Here is a 19,748-nt window from a genome sequence, read left to right as displayed (position 1 = left end):
AAACAGGTAATTAACACAAGTCCATCACTTCTTACCTTTAAGCCTCCTGAATTTTAGAAAGAAGAGTACATGCTATATATTGTAGACCAAAACCAAGGGTCTCCCACTGGTGCACAAAAGACAGAAGATACATATACCCTAAGCTTTCCATAAGAAACGTAGCCATTGAAGATGGGAAGTTAGTCTTTAGGAGGCTGTCATAGCCCGAATTCCAGAATGAGCCAAGGCCAACCTCAGTAAACAGGTATAAAAAAACTATATACATATTGGCAAAGGGGTTTCCCCCCAACACACAACCATGGTAATAGCAGTGAGGAAAAGGAAGTTGTCCCCTGTCTCTCCCCCTCCCCTAATTCTAAAATAAACTCAGATGGGGATTAGTGCTGTGACTAAAATATGAAAGCTGATAAAGGAGACAGGGTGAAACGGGATGGAGGGCTGTCTTCGATGGGGTGTCACGGCAGGTCCCTGGTAAGGTTACCTTTCAATAAAAGGAGGGAGGGAGAGCGCATGCAAACATCTGGAGGTTTTAAGCAGAGTAACGGCCCGATGTGACTTGCCTTGTGTCACTGTGGCACTCGGCTGGGGCGATGCCAGGTAATGGCACGGACTGTAGAGGCCGCTGGATCTGCTAAGAGATTGGAATGGGGGAGAGGACGAGAACATGAGTCAAGGATGATCCCAGGGTTTTTGAATGGGAACCTGGACAAGAACAGTTTTGGTAGAGGTGAGTTTAGAGAATAGGAAATGTCATTTTATTGGAAAAGGAAGAGAGAAGTATGAAGCTTTTTTATTTAAGAGCATGTTTGTATGCTAATCCATTAAAGTATTAGAGGAGAGAACGAAGGTGGCAGCTTAGGTAAACCTCCTGTACTTGCTGCCTCCCACAACCACATCAAAATTACAACTGAAATACAGAACAACCATCATTTAAAACTGCCTGAAAGCTCGCTGAATGCAAGGTCCTACAACTAGAGAAGAGAGAAACACCTAGAGACTGGTAGCACATCCATGTGTGTGGGTTTTACTAATGGGGAGATAATCTCTCTGGAGGCCTCCCGTGAGGAGCAAGGGGTCCCAGTCCCACACCAGACCCCAGAGCTGGAAGAAGTCTCTTAACTATGGGCTGTAAAAACCAGTGGGGATTGGGGATGAGTGACACGGAGGCTGCTGGAGACTCAGCTGTTCCTTTTAAAGGGCAGGTGCATCAACTTAGAACGTCCCTCTTCCTCTGAGCTCCAGCGCTGGGCAGCAGCTCTGGAGGACCCAGACACAGAAGGGGAGGAACTGGATTGTCTGTCATAGAGGCAGGAACTCAGGGGGCGGCTTTCTCCCAGACTGGGTCCTCAGAGGGTCATTTCCTGTGCTGGGACCTCCCCTGTTGTAGGGCTGACTGGCAGCCATATCAGTTTCCATCAGCGACACCCTGTTTTCTCTGCCCTGGTGATTCCCTGAGACCCCTGCCCCACCCAAACTTTGTAGCAGCTTTTCCATATGAATGGCCTGTCCTGGCTCAGGCTTCAGACTTTCCTAAAATCTCAAACAAGCTGCAGCTGGTGACAGCATGCCCCAAACCTATCAATAAAAGGCCCAAGATCTGGCACTAGTGCCAGCCTGCCTTGCTTCACAGCTGGGCCTCACCTGGGCACCTCTCTGGAGGCCCTAGAGCCAATGCATCCAGTGGACAGCTTCAGACCATACCAGATTACAACTCTACACATCCACAAGCAACACTCAAGGGGTAGACTCAGCACCAAAGCCCCACTGAAGCAAGTCCTGCTCCATGGGGGTATTTTCTGCACAGCAGCTCCCACTGTAGTCGTAAAGGGTCCTCACAGCCAATTGGCCTGGAGGTTAATTCCTCGCAGAGACACCAATAGCAATCAAGGCTCAACTACAACAAGACTCTGCACACAGCCCACATAGGGGTGCACCTAGAGTACCCAGCTAAGGACACTGTGGAGGCTTGAGACACTGGGCCCTAGAGGACACCACTCACCACTTCCAGGAGACATAGCAGCTCTACCCAATACATAGAAGCAAACACAGGGAAGTGCCCAAAATGCAGAGACAAACATGTCCCAAATGAAATAAATGGGACCAAGCAAACTACTGGATACAGAGTTCAAAACCATGGTTATAAGATTACTCAAGGATCTTCATGAGAACTTCAAGGGACTTAGTGAGACTTTCAAGGATCTTAGAATGTCAACAACATGAAAAAGGACCAATAAGAAATTAAGCACACAGTACTGAAAGAATAATTTACAGGGACTCAACAGTAGAGTAGAGGATTCTGAGAATAAAATCAATGATTTGGAATATGAGGAAGCAAAGAACACCCAATCAGAAGAGCAAAAAGAAAAAAGAATCTAAAAATATGAGGATAGTGTAAGGAGCCTCTGGGACTTCAAGCGTACCAACATTCACATGGGGGTGTGCAAGAAGGAGAAGAGAGAGACAAGATAGTGAAAACCTATTTGGAGAAATAATGACAGAAAACTTCCCCTACCTGGTGAAAGAAATGGACTTACAAGTCCAGGAAGCACAGAGTCCCCAACAAGAGGAACCCAAACAGGCCCACACCAAGACACATCACAATTAAAATGCCAAGGGTTAAAAGACTTAAAAGCACAAAGCAAGAGAAAAGCAGTTACCTACAAGGGGGTGCCCATACGACTGTCAGCTGATTTCTCAACAGAAACTTTACAGGTCAGAAGGGAGTGCCAAGAAATATTCAAAGTGATGAACAGCAAGGACCTACAACCAAGATGACCCAGCAAAGCTCTCATTTAGAATTGAAGGTCAGATAAAGAGCTTCACAGACAAGAAAAAGCTAAACGAGTTCATCACCACCAAACATGAAATGTTGAAAGGTATTCTTGAGAAGAAGATAAAATATATGAACAATAAAATGGCAATAAATACCTATCAACAATTGAATCTAAAAATAAAAAACGAACAAATATAATGAACAAAATAAACTAGTGAATAAAATAGAAGCATGGAACCAACTGACGAATCTGAGGGAAGGAGATGGGGGTGTGGTGGGAAGAGAGTAACCAAAGACCTTACATATGGACACAGTAGGGTGGGAAAGGCCTGGGGTGGGGGAACCGGCTGGAAGGGGGCTGTGGGGATGCGTAGAGGGAACATCTGTAATTTTCTCAACAATAAAGATTTTAAATATATGTATATATTAGAGGAGAAAACTATCTCCATCAATTGAAAATAATTTGATACCATTCAACATTCATTTATGATAAGACTTGAGTACGAGGAATACTAATGGATTGGGAAATCCTGACCTGTTGCAAAGAAGATAGTTAATGGTCAAGTATTGGAAGCACTACCTTAAAGGCCAAGAGAGTGGCTGTCATCAGTGTTGTACTGTTGATTTGCCATGGGATCTGTGACCAGAGCTGCTTTGAAAGGAGTTTCCTGTGCGCGCTGCATGGTGGGTGGGAGGCTGTTAAAATTCGGCTATGCCTAAAAGCATTTGCGAGTATGTGCTTATGGATTTCTAAAAGTGTTTGTTACAAAACCTTAACAGTGATCCCTCATTTCTTGAAGAAATTATAAGTACCCTTCACAGAACCCATGATCCTACAAACAAACAGTCACTGTGAATGTACTGTTCCTTGTGTCCATTTAAAAATTAGCAGAGCCCAGCCACGGTGGCTCAGTTGTTGAGCGTCAACCTATAAACCAGCAGGTCACAGTTCCATTCCCAGTCAGGGCACATGCGTGGGTTGTGGGCTCGATCCCCTGTGGGGCCTGCAGAAGGCAGCCAATCAATCATTCTTTATCATCATTGATGTTTCTATCTCTCCCTCTCCCTTCTTCTCTGATATCAATAAAAATATATATTTTTTAAAATTAGCAGTTCCTGCTACAGGGAAAAAAAGTAGTATTAAAATGCCAGTTTCCTGAAATAACCCTTTTCCTCAACTCCCACCTTAAAACCACTCGCACTGAAGCAATCAGGGAGCAACGATGGCTGTTCAATCAAGGCTTGGACTTGCTCTTGGTCTAAAGGAGAGGGAAGTCTCCAAGCACATCTTCCTTGCTTAAAATACACGTGATGTTATTCTTCTACCATTTTAGCCCAACTGCCTAAAATTAGTAGGTGAGGATGACAGGTAAGCGATGCTAAAAGAAACAAGGCTATCCAGTCCCTGTGCAAATGGGGAAACTGCAAACTCCAAGACTGCTGATAAGTCAAGTAGAATCACTTACCTTAGGACAGTGGTCGGCAAACAGGCTCGAGAGCCGAGGTTTGCTGCTCTGTTGACTAATGAGTTTGCCGACCACTGTCATATACTACCCTTTACCTCTTTGCACCCAGTATGCCACAATTGCCTAATCCTCACAGCTTCCAACTACACGGTAACATTTAGTCTAGTCCAGTGGTCGGCAAACTCAGTCAACAGAGCAGCAAACCGCGGGCCGCATGTGGCTCGCGAGCCGCGGTTTGCCGACCACTGCCTTAGGACAAAGTAAAGGATACAGGTTTGAGGAGTGCGAGTCAATATTTTTCTTATTTTTCTGAAAAATAATACAGGCTTGGTGCAAAAGAAATTCAAGCAGCTGAAGTGCAATTGCCTTGAAGTTCCACACTGCAGACAGCTCCCGTTAGCTTTCTGATAAATATTCTCCATATTCAGTCCCATGCGTTTGTAATTTTTAATACATAACTGTTCAAGAGTTATTCTTGTAATTACAAATACCAGTAGAATACTTTAAAGTCTCAAAGTAACACTTCGGAGGTGAAAATAAAGTTGGAATCCAACAAATCTCTTTTTGAGAGGAGGCCATCTGGTAGGAGAACGCACACTGGACACAAGCTAGGAGAACCGAACTCCGGCTTTGCTCCCCTCACACCAACCATCTGATACTGGGAGCAAGTTCTTCCTACTTCTGAGGTTCATTTAGGTGAAACGCCGAACACTAGAGGATAATATACTTAGGCTTATTTCTTAGTACATGAACATGATTAGAAAGTTCCTGTCACAGAGGATGAGCAAGGCCCCCTAAGCCATGTTTTATAGGATAAACCAAGCATTTTAGAATGTTTTAATTTTTGACCTTATTAAATTGATTTTTAAAAAACAAATGTATGGTCTGGCCAGTGGTGCTCAGTGGTTGAGCGTCGTCGACCAGGAGGTCAACAGTTCATTTCCTGGTCAGGCTTGATCCCCAGTAGGGGGGTGCAGGAGGCAGCCGATCAATGATTCGCTCTCATCATTGATGTTTCTCTCTCTCCCTCTCCCCTCCTCTCTGAAATCAATAAAAATATATTAAAAAACAAACGTATGTTGTGCAGTAAGACTAAACAGAACACTAATTTCAAGCCTTGGGACTCTGGTTTTGGTCAGAGTATTTTAACCTTTTGCACTCGGATGTCGAGTGTGACTCGACACAGTTAGCATTAGAATAAAGGAATCGAGAAAAAAGCGAGTGCAAAGGGTTAAACCTCATAAAAGGAAATTTCCTGCCCAGACCCTCATTTCCCACAGTTGGGGACACAAAAGGCTAAGAACTAAAGCCAGCTGGTGCCAAAGGAGGCCTCCTGATGTTACTGAGTTGCCAACTGGTCACCTTCAGGTTGCAACTATCCCAGCCCCAAGATGTTTTTGAGGAAATAACTTATGGCCACCATATAAAAACTGAGACATTTCAAAAATCTCCTACCCACTGACTCTGGAAACCTGGACAGATGAAGCTGACACTGGGCCCCTCCCAGTCAAGCGAATGGCTACACGTCCGTCCTCCAGCGCGTGGCTCGCAGGCCACCCTGTCACCACGTACTCCCAGCCCCACGGCACCCGATGTTCCGCACTACTTCCCACATTGTGCAGTAATCGTAGGGGAATTGAGCCAAGAATTACATTGACCCTCATCCTACTTCTGGTAGCTTCCATTTATATAGCTTGTGGGGTTTTTTTAAGTCTTCACTTATTTTTTGGTTTTAGTCACAAAGAGCATAATATGAAAATATGATTATCATCGAATGATAAGTTAACTAAACACTTCATTGTGTTTAGTTCCATTTCAGTTTAGTATTTAATTTACTAAGTAGCAGGCTTTTAGGAATGGACATGCTGTCTAAAAACCACTTTCTGTTGTTAAGTATCTGCACTAACTTCAGCTGCCCCAATGACTACAAGGATCCCTGTCGCAGCTGCTCCCCGAGCACGCCACTGCAATGCACGCGTGAGCTTATGACTGAACACAGTCCTCGTAACCCAGGCAAGCATTAACAGTAATTGATCGGTAGGTTACTGATCATTAGCAAATCAACTGCATGATTCTAAATTAATCCTTGATACTGTTTTAACTTATTTTTAAAGAGGGTTAATAGACGACCCTTGAAATAGTCTCTGTCCCCATGATCATGGGGCAGTGATGCTCCCTCACGGAACGCTATCAAACTCCCAGCTGCTGGAACAAACCTCAGACCTCCATGATGGCAATGGGGAACGAAGCTGAATCCCCACCTGGAAAGTATGACAAGCTGCAGTCATCACTGTTTGCACTGCAAAGCCATAGAGCCACATGTCTGCATTGTTATGTTTCTGAACACCTACAAAAGATATCCAGAATTCGTAGCGGTTTTGGTCCAGGCCACTGTAAGCTTGAAGCACATGGTCAAAGGTTTGTTTACCACTTATCATCAGAAATCTCTTATAAGGGAATAATTTTTTTTGTACAGATTGGATGTAAGAAATAAAAGGGACAATTTGCCACCGAATGATCAGCCTTCAATGTAGCTATTATATATCACAAATCTGAGATTGCCTGGGGGCAGTGACCACGGAGCCCAGACGCTCAGTCGGTAGTGTCCTGACAACTTTGGCAACCTCTCGTAGAGGTTCCCAGACACCTTTTCTCAAGCGTCTGCAATTAGTAGAATATCAATGCTGATAAAGTTAGACCCGTGTTCTTTGAGGATTCTGCTTTTCTCAAAACCCTCTGGGTAAACCCAGCCAGTGTGGCTCAATGGTTGAGCGTCGACCTATGAACCAGGGGGTCATGGTTGATTCCCAGTCAGGACACGTGCCCGGGTTCAACCCCCCAGTGTGGGGCATGCAGGAGGCAACCAATCAATGATTCTCTCTCATCCTTGATATTTCTCTCTCTCCCTCTTCCTTCCTTTCTGACATCAATAAAAATATATTAAAAACAAAAATCAAAACAACAGAACAAAACCCTGGGTTAGAGGCTGTTCTTCAGACACATCAGGAACTTGGGGCCGAGAGGAAGTGCAGTTTCCTAGGCCCCCGCTTTCTCTCCTGGTCACTGTTTCCACCCTCATTCAAAACGCCTTCTTTTGGAAGCTGCTCACCACCAGCAATACCACCAACTCACTGCTCACTACCCCACTGCCTTCCACTTACTCCCTCCCGCCCACTCCAGACTGAGGAGCTGGCTCGGCCTCTCAGCCCTGATTTGAAATGGGCAACCTACACAGTAAGATCCCAGCTTCGCAGTTCCTTAGCCTTAAGTCCAGGGCTCTTTCCCTCCACCGCGTGGTCTCACCCAGGACCCAGGAATCACAAGCTTAATTTTGGAAATGAAACCTGGACTTCCACGCCGACTCTATACCGTTCCTGTTCCTAAAAGTGCCCTGGCACTGTCATAGTGCCGGTGCCTGGATCTGCCCTGGATGTCAGTCCCTCTTCACTACAGGCCATGTCGAATTGAACATGGACTTTGCTCCATGACCTTGAACAAACCACCTGACTTGTCTAATCATACAGTTACTTGGAGAAGGACCCAAGGCTTGTCTGGAGAGTGCCTGCCTGAGTTCTACACAGCCCAGTCCTCTCCTTGAACCCCTAAGTTAGGCATCACCAATCACTTAGCCACACACTCACATCCTCAACTCTTTGGCAATCTTCCTACGTAAGTTCTTGTAACTTCTCCATTCAAGCAACACCTGCTGTTCCAATGACCCTGGGGAAAGCAGCAAGGCAAAAACAACAAGGACGCCTGTTACCTAAGGGGGTTCATGGAGTCAACGGTCTCAGTTTCTAATGAAACCATCAAGTCCATCCTCTGTCTTCCCGGATCCGATTCTTCCCTCTTTATGTGGGTTCTCCATCTGTCTTCACCAAATACCCTCTCCTTCAGGGTTCATCTGGGCTTTCTCCTCCGTGGGTCATGGAGGACGGGCTTGTTTGTGAAGCCCGGACATGGGATATACACGTGGCGTGCCTGTGCTGTAATTCAGGCCGACCTCGTCCCGCCGGCTGCACGGCAGAATTCAGTCGAGTGACCATGTGCCGGGGCAAGAAAAGCGACTTTATTCAGAAAGCCATCGAGCCAAGAAGAGGGAGCATGGGCTCCTGAAGAACCATGTGAAGAAAGTACAGAACTCAGAGTTCTTTTGTGTCAGTGGAAGGTAAAAGGGGAGGGGCAAGAGGTGATGGAGGACCACAGACATCTGGGCTCCAGCAGAGGTCTGAGCAAGGTTGTGAAACTTGGTTCTTAGTCTGTTGACTCTAGTTGATGTGAGTCCTGTCAGGAGGCTCCTGCAAATCTTTGATAAACAATCGTCATTTTTGTACATACCTCCCTTATCTCCTTCGGAGAGGCACTCTCTGGTAAAGGACTGTTTTGTAGAACTCAAGCCACAAGCTGAATTCCTCTAATGATTAGCATGGCTATATGCAAGACGCTCAGAAGCAGTATTCCTGGCCGCCGTGGGAACAAAGCAGGCTTGCGAAGGTGGAGTCAGAGGCGGGGCACTTCCCTCTCACTGCCTTTGTCAGAGAGAATTCTCAGAATCTGAAACAGAAAGAAAAGGTTCAGCCTCCAGCACTGACTCCTGCTCCAGGGCCAGTTCAGTGGAGCAGGAGGAGGGGACTCACACATTAGGGGAAGAGTAAACTCTCCAGCTTGGACCACTCGTGGGCCTTTGCTCAGGGAAGGAGATGGAAGCATACAGCCAACAGTTCTGACTTCTAGCCACTGAACTAAGTGAACTCTGGGTTGGCTGGTCAGTTGCTACAATCAGAATATGCTTTCTTGGACCATGATTGGGACTCAGAAGTATGGGCTATTCTGCCGTAATTCTTCACTAGCTAAGAATGCCAGCAGTTTCTCTGTATAGCGACCTGCCTTAATTCTTTATTCAGAAAATTTCAGTGAAGCTACAACAGGTCTGGAAAACCTAAGGGGAAGGGGAGAGTTTCCTGTAAAATTTTTTTTCTTTTCTAGAGAGAGTAAGGGAGAGAGGGAGAGAGAAACATCGATCGGCTGCTCTCTGTATCCCCCCTGGCAGGGAATAAGCTGAAGCCTGGGCATGTGCTCTGACAGGGAATCAAACTGGCAAACCTTCCGTGCGCAGGAAGATGCCCAATCAACCGAGCCACACTGGCCAGGGCTAAAATTTCCTCTCTTTTATCTGTTCCCTTTGCCCTTAAAACTGCAGATTTTGTGTGTGTGTGTGTCTGTGTGTGTATTTGTCCCTACTTGATTAAAGATTGAGTGGAATCATCCCTGCTCCCCCCCAAAAAAAGGTTTAGTTAGAAATTTAGACAGTTGACTCCATTATATCAATCCATCAACCCACTTAGGTAACAGGTTTTTTTGTTTTGTTTTTTGCCCTGCTTCTTTCCCCAGGATAATCAGAGCAGCAGGTACTAGTTGAATGGAAAAGTTATAAGAACTGTAACTCTGCCAGGGTAGCTAATGCAGCAAAGGGGGCAGGAGGTATAGGTTGTTGGGAAGGTCACTGAGATGATGGGCCAGGCTGAGAATCGAATGGGTTTCAGGAAAGGGGCCGTTTGGGTGACAAAATAGCTAGCCCAGCCGAGGAAGGCTGCAGGCTGAGTAAGGTTGCGTAAGCGTTGGTCACGATGTCCTAACCTTTCCTGCAGGGAGTGTTCTGCTGATGCAGAGGTGCCTGACATGCTTGGACAGTGTGGTTGTTACTGGTCCTAAGATGGGGGCTGTGCTGGACGAGTGTTCAGTTATGTGGTTTAATATGACTGGAGTAACTGAACAGCTCTGCCTGAGAGTGTTCTGGTCATTCTGTGATTTGGAAGTTATAAAGTTCGTTGAGGCATGAGCTGGTACAGGGGCCCCCCATATATCTTACAATGGAAGGACAGATTGGAGTTGGCCCATGCGTGTAAGGAGGGTTGGGGATGCCGTGTTGCTAGCTGATGAGGGGAAGTCAGAGCCAGCAGTCCTGCGTGAGAGTGGGGTTGGTGGTGTTCAGGAGGTGATGTGTTAGGTTGAGGGTTCGAGAGAGAGAGTGAGGACTTAGGAGATATTTAAGAGGTATGGGGTAGACAATAAGAGGAGAAGGCTTAGAGGGGTGGTTATTGCAGACTCTAACAGCGATGGGTGCAATTCCAACAAGATGTATAAGGCAATGGTGCATTAAAAAACGAAAAATGGCCCTAACCGGTTTGGCTCAGTGGTTAGAGCGTTGGCCTATGGACTGAAGGGTCCCAGGTTCGATTCCGGTCAAGGGCATGTACCTTGGTTGTGGGCACATCCCTAGTAGGAGGTGTGCAGGAGGCAGCTGATCGATGTTTCTCTCTCATCCATGTTTCTGACTCTCTATCCCTCTCCCTTCCTCTCTTAAAAAAACCAATAAAATATATTTAAAAAACAACAACAACAAAAAATAAAAAACAAAAAAATGACAAGGTCCTGAGGAGTACTACTGGCCAGAATGAAGGGTAAGGGCCCCCAGGCTAAATTCTAGTTAAGTTAATCCGGAGTTGACTTCTAGCCAGAAGTTTATTTGGTCCCAAGAAAAGTCTACGAAATCGCCCTAAAGATAACAATCCCACAGAAGGTCGGCAACTGTGTTCAGTCCTGGGACCAAGAGGAGCGGGGACTTCGAGTAAGAATAGGTAAGATCATAGAATTGTTCTGTGGTAGGTCGTTGAGTAGGGCGGGGGCTGGTGGGCGGGGCGGGGTTGAGAGACAGGGACCAGCACAGACAGGACAGTGAGGGGTGATGGGGAAAGCCTGGCTCATAGGGGTTTAGGGTAAGGGTCCGAGGCTTACGGTTCCTCAGGAATTTAAGGTCAGTCAGTCTGAGGTTGACATTCCGATACAAGCTGCTTGGGGTGGAGCCTGGGGTACAGGGGCCCTCTTCAACTTGGAGGAGTGGACCCAGAATGGACATCCCCGCAGCTGGGCTGCCGTCGGTGTGGCCAGGAGTAGCCAGTGTGGGCCTGTCCACTTGGGCTTCAGCGTCCCCATGCTGCAGGCTGCCTGGAGGAACACTCCATCTCTGGCTCTGGTGGGGACCAAGGGGAGAGTCAGGGGGACGCCTGGGGAGAACGGGTCGGTGAGGGAGGCTGAGGGGAGGGAGCTGACCCAAAGGGCCAGAGGAGGTTGGAAGGTTCCCAGTAGGAAGGGTCTGCCATACATAAGCTCAAAAGGGCCGAGGATGGAGGGCTCGGGGGGTTGACTGACTGTGAATGAGGGCAAAGGGAAGTGGGGTGTACAGGTTTCTTGGGCCTCCACACTCAGTGAGGTGTTGCTTCAGGAGTGAGTTCATTTTCTTGATGTTGCCAGAGGCTTGAGGATGGCTATGGATGTGTAGGCACCAGCGGATCTGCAGGGCAGTGGCAACCCCTTGGGCGACTTTAGAGATGAAGGCCAGACCACTGTCCGACTGTAGGGAGGTGGGCAGGCCAGAGCGGGAACAGAATGTTCAGCGAGGGCCTCACCCACCTCGGTAGCCTTTCCTGGGTGGAAGGAAAGGCTTCTACAACCCAGAGAAAGTGTCTACAAAGGGTAGTAGACACTTGAAAGGCCTTACAGGGGGCATGTGTATGAAATCAACCTGCTGATCTTGACCGGGAACGTGCCCTCTGGCCTGGTGAGTGGGGAAGATGGGGCATTTTGAGAGCCCCCTGGGGAGAGGTCTGAGAGCAAGTAGAACATTGGCTGTGTACGAGCTTGAGGTGTGTGGCCTTCTGGTGACGGGATTAGGGGTTGAAGGGATTTAAGGAGGGCCGATATCCTACGTGGAGGGAGCTGTGGATCTGGGTTAGGATGGCAGTGAGCCAGGCGCTTCCCAAGCAGCTCCCGCCTGTGAGCTGGGACATTCCTGCAGTGGTGCCGGAGGGGTGAAGAGTGGGGACACCTAGGAGTTGGGGTTCCGCACACTGATGTGTGGCTGCCCTTCTCACCTCCCTGTCCTCCTTGTTGTTCCCTAGGGCAGGGAGTCCTGTCAGATTGATGGCCCTGGCAATGGGTCACTGCGACTGCTTTGTGGAGTCCTGCTGCTACGTGAAGGAGCTTGAGAATGAAGCTGGTGTTGGTGGTCAGGGACCCTCTGGTTGTGAGGAAGCCCTGCTCCTTCCAGACTGTAGCGTGAGAGGAGGATGTGAAAGGCAGAAGGGAGTCAGTATAGATATTGATATCTGTCCAGTTGCTAGAGTTAATGCTCAAGTCAGGGTGGTAAATTCTGCCTTCTGTGAGGAGGTGCTGGGGGCAGGGCCCCTGAATCTATGGTCTGGGCGTGGGAGACAATGGCATTGACCGCTGTGTGTGTGGGCTCTGCCATCTACGAACCAGGTGTCCACTGCCTCTGGGAGAGGTGCATCGGTGATGTGTGGGAAATAAGGCTGCTCAAAATCTAGGAGGTCTGGGCCTGAGTGATGCTCATTGTCACCTGCAGGTGGAAGTGGGAGCCAGGTAGCTGCGTTCAGGGAAGTGCTGTGGCATAAGGTGATATGGGAGCTCCTAGGAGGGTGAGGTGAAGGGCCTGGAGTCCGGAGGGGGAAGGAAGAGGGTGGCTCTGGTGGAGATGAGTTCTGAGAGTGCACATGGGGGTAGACCGTCACTGGCTGGGAGAAGGTAACTGTCTGGCTTTCCTGGGCCAGAAGGGCCGCTGTTCCCAGAGCCCAGAGGCAGGTGGCCAGTCCCTAACGGTGGGATCCAACTGTTCAGAAAGATAGGCAACGCCCTGAGGTCTGGCCCTGATTTTTGGCCCAGGAGGCCAAGGGCGATGCCCTTCCTTTCATCCGTGTATAAAATGAAGGGTTTGGATACTGCAGGTTGTGAAAAATAAGAACAGATACCTAAGTCACCTACAGCCTTACAAGGTGAACGACTAATGTAATAGCTTCCATCAGCGACAGGAGCGGGGATTTATTAGAAAGACATCTGTTAGACAGTGGGGCAAGAAGGGGGAGACCTTAGGCTTGGTTTAGGGGGAGCTTTTTGATTAGGACTTGAGAGAGAGAAGCGTAAAGACAAATTTAAGGCAAAAGATAATGAAAATGCAAGAAAAAGGGAGATTTAAGTGCTTTAACTCTCTGATTTGGGCAATTGCACAATGCTGGGACTACGAAAATCTCTGATAGTTACATTTGGTTAAACGGTATGTTCCTAAGATGAAGGCCCAATGACATTTAAGGTCCTTCACTATCTGGCGCCCACTTCTCCAACCCTATCACCCCTCCCAGTGAACTGCGCCCGAATTACTCTCTGTTCTACACGTCTTCACACCTGGGCTTGCTGGGCTCGCGTCCTCTGGCCAGAATGACCTCACCTACCTTTCTGCTGTGAATTCCCAACACACAAAGATCCAAAACTACCAGCCCCTTCCTTGAATGGGGACAGTTTCTTGCTTTCCTTAGTTCACCTGTAAGGGAGGGAATAGAAGAAAAAAAGGGTGAGAGATTGAGGAGTTGAATCTTTTCCCAGGAAGTTTAAGGGGGACACCCAGGTGAAAGAGGCTGTGCACAGGGAGCTTCTCAGGAACGCAGGGAGGAGTTGCTTGGCTCAGGAGGGAATGGGAAGTCTGTGCGCAGGGGGCTCGAAGCCAGCCTGACTTCTTCACGTAAGGAAAGGACACTTTCTTCAGACAAACATCAGGTTCTTCCCTCATTTTAAACAACACAAATAATCTATAATTTATTAGAATGATTTGTTTGCAAACGATAACACTGACCAGTTTCTAGAGATAACAGATTATGTTCTCCTTTGAGTAATACTAAAATGCACTTGTGTTGCACCAATAAAAGCAGCATGTAAAGACAAGTAGGATAACAGTATGGAGTTTCCTCAAAAAACTAAAAATGGAACTCCCATATGACCCAGTGATCCCACTTCCAGGAATATATCCCAAGAAACTAGAAACACGAATCAGAAAGGATATATGGATATATGCACCCCTATGTTCATAGCAGCACAATTTACCATAGCTAAGATTTGGAAACAGCCTAAGTTCCCATCAGCAGATGAGTGGGTTAAAAAACAGTGGTAGATCTACACAATGGAATACTAGGCTGCAGTAAAAAAGAAGGAGTTCTTACCATTTGCAACAGCATGGATGGAACTGGAGAGCATTATGCTAAGTGAAATAAGCCAGGCAGAGAAAGATAAATATCACACAATCTCACTCATTTATGGAAAATAATGAACAACATAAACTGATGAACAAAAACAGATCCAGAGAAACATCGATCAGAACGTCAAACCTCAGGGAAGGCAGGGGAGGGTGGGGGTAAGGGGAAAAGATCAACCAAAGGACTTGTATGCAGGCATATAAGCCTAACCAATGGACACAGACAACAGGGGGGTAAGGGCATGAATGGGGGGGTTGGAGGGGTAATGGAATAAGGACACATGTAATACCTTAATAAAGAAATCTAAAAAAAATAAAAATTGCCTATATATAAAAATCAGAACATTTACATAAAAATAAATAAATAAAAAATAAATAAATAAATAAATAAATAAAGACAAGGAAGAGACCATATCAGCTTTGGATAAAAAAACTTACCTCTAAACCCAAACTGACCATGTGCCATCAAACTTACATAAAAACAAGTATAAGTAGGATGTCTCTCTCAATCCTTGATCAACTCCCCTTGGTTGACAAACCTGCAGGGCAAGAAGGCAGTCGTGTTCACTGTTTAGTTATCACTTTATCCAAGGCAAAGCTCTGAGCCCAAGAATGCAAGTATCCCAGGCCCTTAGGAATACCTGGCTTGTGCTGACAAAGGGGGCTTAGCATCACAACGAGGCAAAAACATGTAAAATAGTTCATGCAGCCAACCTTATTTATTGAGAAGTCCTAATTTTATTGCCCGATTAGCAACATGTTTGTTCCACAAACTAATTTCTCATAAAGCAAAGCACAACTTTTTCTTATAAATAGTATAAATTATTTTATTTACAGAAACTTGTTACAAAACAAATAGACTATATATTTCTTCTCTTTTAAATATCCAAAGTAATTTCTATCCCTTGACATTTGTTCTTATTCTATACAGCAGCCAACACAAAGTCCAGCTGAGATGCTCTTGATTCTGTGCACAATTACCAAACTAGTCACACATTTAACACAGGAGATTGCTTTTATGACCAAGCTCAAAAAACAGCAAAATGCTTTCAAGCCTCACATTCACCTGACAGTATGTAGTGCTCATTTAATGATATGAAAATGTAAAATGTTTTGCACAAAATGTAAAAATGATTACTTTCTTCTAAACAATGGAAGTTTAAACAATCATTTTCCAAAGCCCAACATTTGCCCCAGGACAGAATGAGAGATATCAGGAATTCCTTGGCAACAGAACTCGCAGGAAGACAGCTGCCTTTATAAATTACATTTTTCAAATTACACATTTTTTTTTCAATGTTCTCAGAGGTACTCTGTATTACATTTTTGGAATACAAAAAATTTAAATATTCTATTTAAACTCAATATTTCATGAGTGAGTAACAAAATGGACAAGTCATGTAAGTTGCTGGCTGACGAAACGTTTTGTAACCCCTGGTGCCACTGGGCAATCCACCACCAGTTGAATTATGGTGAACCAACAAGTCTTAATTTAAAATACCTTATAAAATGACCAGCATTGGTGGTTTTCAACTCCTCTCCTAAATTTTTAGACACAGTATTTAGGTGGAAAAAACAAACTCCAAAAGTTCAACTGAACATTCAAGTCTTTTTAAAGAGAATCTGTCTAAGCTTAAAACTAGGTTCAGGCACTTTCAGTTTTTTTCCATTAGTTTTAAACCACATCACATACCAACACACGTGTGCTCAGAGGGTACACATACAAACACACATACACACACATTCTCTCTCTCACATAAAACAAAAGAAAAGCAGTGTGTCACTTAGTTACATGTCGTCTATCGGGAAGCCAGGCAACTAGGGAGAAGCAATGCCCACTTCATGGGTTGAATCCACTCCCGAGACGTTAAAGGGACAGAAAGACGTTCACAGGACAGAGGCATCCCTTAAACTGCAGAGGAGGCAGGTTCTACAACTACTGGCTTGGCAGTGAACCACTTCAAATTATAAAAAGGTATTTACTTTTATTAATTAATAAATAAATACTAGATGATCTCAATTGTACCAAAACAGGATATCAGAAAAAAAGACCTGTGCAAAAATACATATTTAAATATGTACAATTCATTTTTAACAAAATATGTCTTCTGAGATAGGGATACTTCCATATTTATAATAGAACAAGAAATTCCAAAATAAAGGTACAAAAGTAGGTTTTGTATAATTCTTTGTTCATCATTGCAGCACTTTTTTTTTCGGTTAAGAAAACTGCAGGAGTTGTCATGAAATTCTATTGGAAAGAATATAAAAATTATCTTGGTTTTAAATTGATACCAAAGTCTGTCTAGAAACAACCCAACCACTACAAATTTGGTTTTTGCAAGTTAATTTAATTCAAAAAAATACTTGTACTCCTGTGTTTTAAATGGTCTTAACTGTTCATAATAAAAAGTAGCTGTAGGAGAAAATAAAATATTTGAACAACAGTCTAAAATTTAATAGCACTGTTTAGAATATGTCTTGTTTGTGGCAGGCAGAATCCAAAATGGCTAATTTCCTAATCCCGATGCTCTTTGTACTATCGGGAAACATAATAAAATCCAATTAAAACATCAGTCTAAGAAATCAAACGATCAACACTGCTAATCTAGATATATCTACATTATTCTAAACCAACTTGCTACTGTGGATCCTATTCACATCTTTCGGAACAACATGATCTGTCTATAAATTCCATTGCTAAAAGCAACTTTATTTATAACCATCAAGTCCCCTTGGCTCTGAAAATAAATTCTACCCATACCCCATTGCACTTGTCACCAAGGAATCAAGTAAGTACGTTCTGATTCCCTCTCACCTCCTCTCCCTCCACTGGGATGGAACCACCAGACTGATTTGTCCTGACCACACCGCACTGGCTCATCCAGGCTCTCTCCTTACTAAGCTTTCCCATAGCATCATTTAAAAAACATTTACTGATTGATTGCATAAAGAGTGAATAAGATACTCTTCTCCCCATCCTTTTAAAAAATCAGTATTTTACATCAATTTATAGCTAAAGTATCTGCATAAAGTTTTTGTTTTCTTACATAATAAGATTAATTCTGTAGCAATTCACATTATTAGGCTGGTAACCAAGTATTTATTCATTCCACCTGTTGTTGACCTGAAAGTCCCTGAAACAGAAGAAACCCAAGAATTGCAGGGAGGAAGGGCTGCAGGACAGCCCTGCTGGGCGGGCACGCCCCGGGCAGGAAATGTACCCTGTGTTCAGCAACTTCGTGACTCTGCTAAGCACAGGTGCCTGGCTCTCCTTTCAGGAGCTGTGGTGGTGGAACCACCTGTTAAGCAACTCCAACTTACCCCCGAATTCTTAAGCAATGATGTTTAACATATTAAGCTCCTTCTTTTGGGCTGGGGTACTAGAAAAAGTATGCTGGAAGGTTTCTGAAGCGCTCTCAGGAAGATGGCCGGCATGAGTCCCAGGAGAAGAGGGTGTTGGGCATGTGCACACACTACTCACACCCCCTCCCCCACCCTGCACGCCTGCTCCCCATCCCAGTGCATCCAAACACACCTCTATGATGGCAGGGGGAGTGCACACACAGTGTGGAGAGCGCTCAGAGCGGTAGTTTACCTTCCTCCCAGGCAGCGTCCGAGGGGGAGAGAGGGTAGTGCAGAGAGGGCCTTGAAAACATTTAAGTCTATTAATGACTTTGTGAATGACAGTTTCTGCTGCATCCTGATAATTTCACTTTATAAAGGCAATTTTTGGAAAACAGGAGACTGGGCAAAGACAACCAACCCAATCTGCCAGACTGTTTTATCATGAAGACCTGAAGGATAGAAAAATTTCACCTCTTTGGAAATCTTGGAAAAAATTTTCCCCTAGTGATTTTTATCCACCCTCCTCAAATTTGGCTTTCCATTATCAAAACTAGATTGCATTTTTCTTTTTAAAAAAATCACAGAGATTGCTTTTGTACCATGAAAAGTAAGCCTCTAAAATGGTGTACGCTTGCTCTCTGGGCATCACTACTTTAAACCAGTCTGTAAGTTAGAAACTTCAGACAGTTTCTTATCCCAAATTACTTGCACAATGCTGGGCAAAATACAGGCTATTGTGTCCCGGTGCTAACACCCACATCCCGTTCCTGGAACCCCGCTGTTACAACCCAATGACAGCGGCCCTTCTCATCTCCCTCTCCGGAGGCTGCTCAGGGGAGCTGCTCAGGGGAGCGTGCTGTCTCCCCTCCGGAAGGTGTCTCCAGTTAAGGTGCCTAAAGGCTACAGTGACCTGCAGAGGGCAGTGTAAAAAAGAACTGGGGTGGGGAGAGGAGGGAGAGAGACAAGTCTACAGTAATGTTCCAGAACATTCTTTCACCCAGCCAATCTACTCGAAGAGTGGCTCCATGATATACTGCAAGTTAAAAAACAACACAAAAATTTCTCACAGATTGGTAACGAGTAGTCCAGACCACTTTAACACTGATAGAAGCAATTCGGTGGCTGAACTTGATCCAGTGTCCTTTTGAGTACTCACTGCTACAGACATAGCTTCAGGGAACTCCTCGTTAAAACAACAGCCGCAGAGCTCCACCCTTGAGGCCGGCAGGAGGTTGGGAAAACAGACTCAAAGGCATCGCGGAGTCCAGAGTGCTGAGTGGAGGTGTAACTTGTCATCAAAAGTGTCCGGGCTATTCCTCCCCGAGCTATTTTCAGTTGTCAGGGACGTGTCTTTGGCTTTCAAAAGAGAGGGGGTGGGAAAACATGGAAAAGGAAGTGAGCAGTTGTACACTGTGCTATCCCAACGTGAATGAGAACGTTCCAGGCCGAGGCCTCCACAGTCTGCTCTGCGCTGACTGGGGATGCCAGGAGTCAGCTAAAGAATTTGGTCTTAGCTTCCAAAAACCATCAGCACTCTTGGGCACAATCATTTTGAAAGACCAAGTTTTAGAAAACTAAAACTGGAAGAGATGCCACTGTGTTTCTAGCTTAGAGAAAAAGTTCACATGTTTGCCTTTGGCTTTATTTACTGATTCTTTTTCCTGGAAGGTGTTCCAGGTTGTCATGAGAGCTGAACAAGGTCAGCTGGGCTAGCCCACACAGGTGTGAAAACTCACACAGAGTAGAGCCCATGCTGGGGAGTGAACAGAAGGGGAGCCCCATCTCCTGGGCTCCCAGCATGAGCCACCGCATCGTTCCCTGGTGTAGGGGCTTCGCCCAGCTCGGTCATCTCTCCTTTAAGGTCCGCTCCATGAGGAACAACGAGGCCAGATTGCTACTTTTCTCAGAGCAGCGTTCTTTAAAGGATTTTGGAGTCATGGGTCCCTCTGAGATTTGGATGAAAGGATTCCTCTTGCAGTAAATGAGCACAGACATAAAAACATACAATACTTTTTTGGGGTTCACAGATCCTCTGATTTCTAGCCATGGGTCCCAATAGCATCTG

General features: G+C 45.5%; 1 protein-coding gene across 1 annotated transcript in view; it reads right to left on the bottom strand.

Annotated features, from left to right (window-relative positions):
• ATXN7 (ataxin 7) overlaps positions 1-19,748 on the bottom strand; it is a 125,588-nt gene that overhangs the window by 3,132 nt on the left and 102,708 nt on the right. Inside the window, exons 13-19 of the mRNA XM_054729486.1 lie at positions 18,840-19,039; positions 14,811-14,874; positions 14,304-14,341; positions 13,542-13,630; positions 12,171-12,347; positions 11,035-11,269; positions 8,578-8,793 (exon numbers count right to left, since the gene is read on the bottom strand). Of these exons, the coding sequence (XP_054585461.1) occupies positions 18,930-19,039 (110 nt within the window). The 3' untranslated portion in view covers positions 8,578-8,793; positions 11,035-11,269; positions 12,171-12,347; ... (2 more) ...; positions 14,811-14,874; positions 18,840-18,929. The remainder of the gene's footprint in view (positions 1-8,577; positions 8,794-11,034; positions 11,270-12,170; positions 12,348-13,541; positions 13,631-14,303; positions 14,342-14,810; positions 14,875-18,839; positions 19,040-19,748) is intronic.

The sequence above is a fragment of the Eptesicus fuscus genome, chromosome 18 (assembly GCF_027574615.1).
Source record: "Eptesicus fuscus isolate TK198812 chromosome 18, DD_ASM_mEF_20220401, whole genome shotgun sequence".
Lineage (NCBI taxonomy): Eukaryota > Metazoa > Chordata > Mammalia > Chiroptera > Vespertilionidae > Eptesicus > Eptesicus fuscus.
Note: the sequence above shows the minus strand (reverse complement) of the source record. Positions and strands in the feature narration are given on the sequence as shown.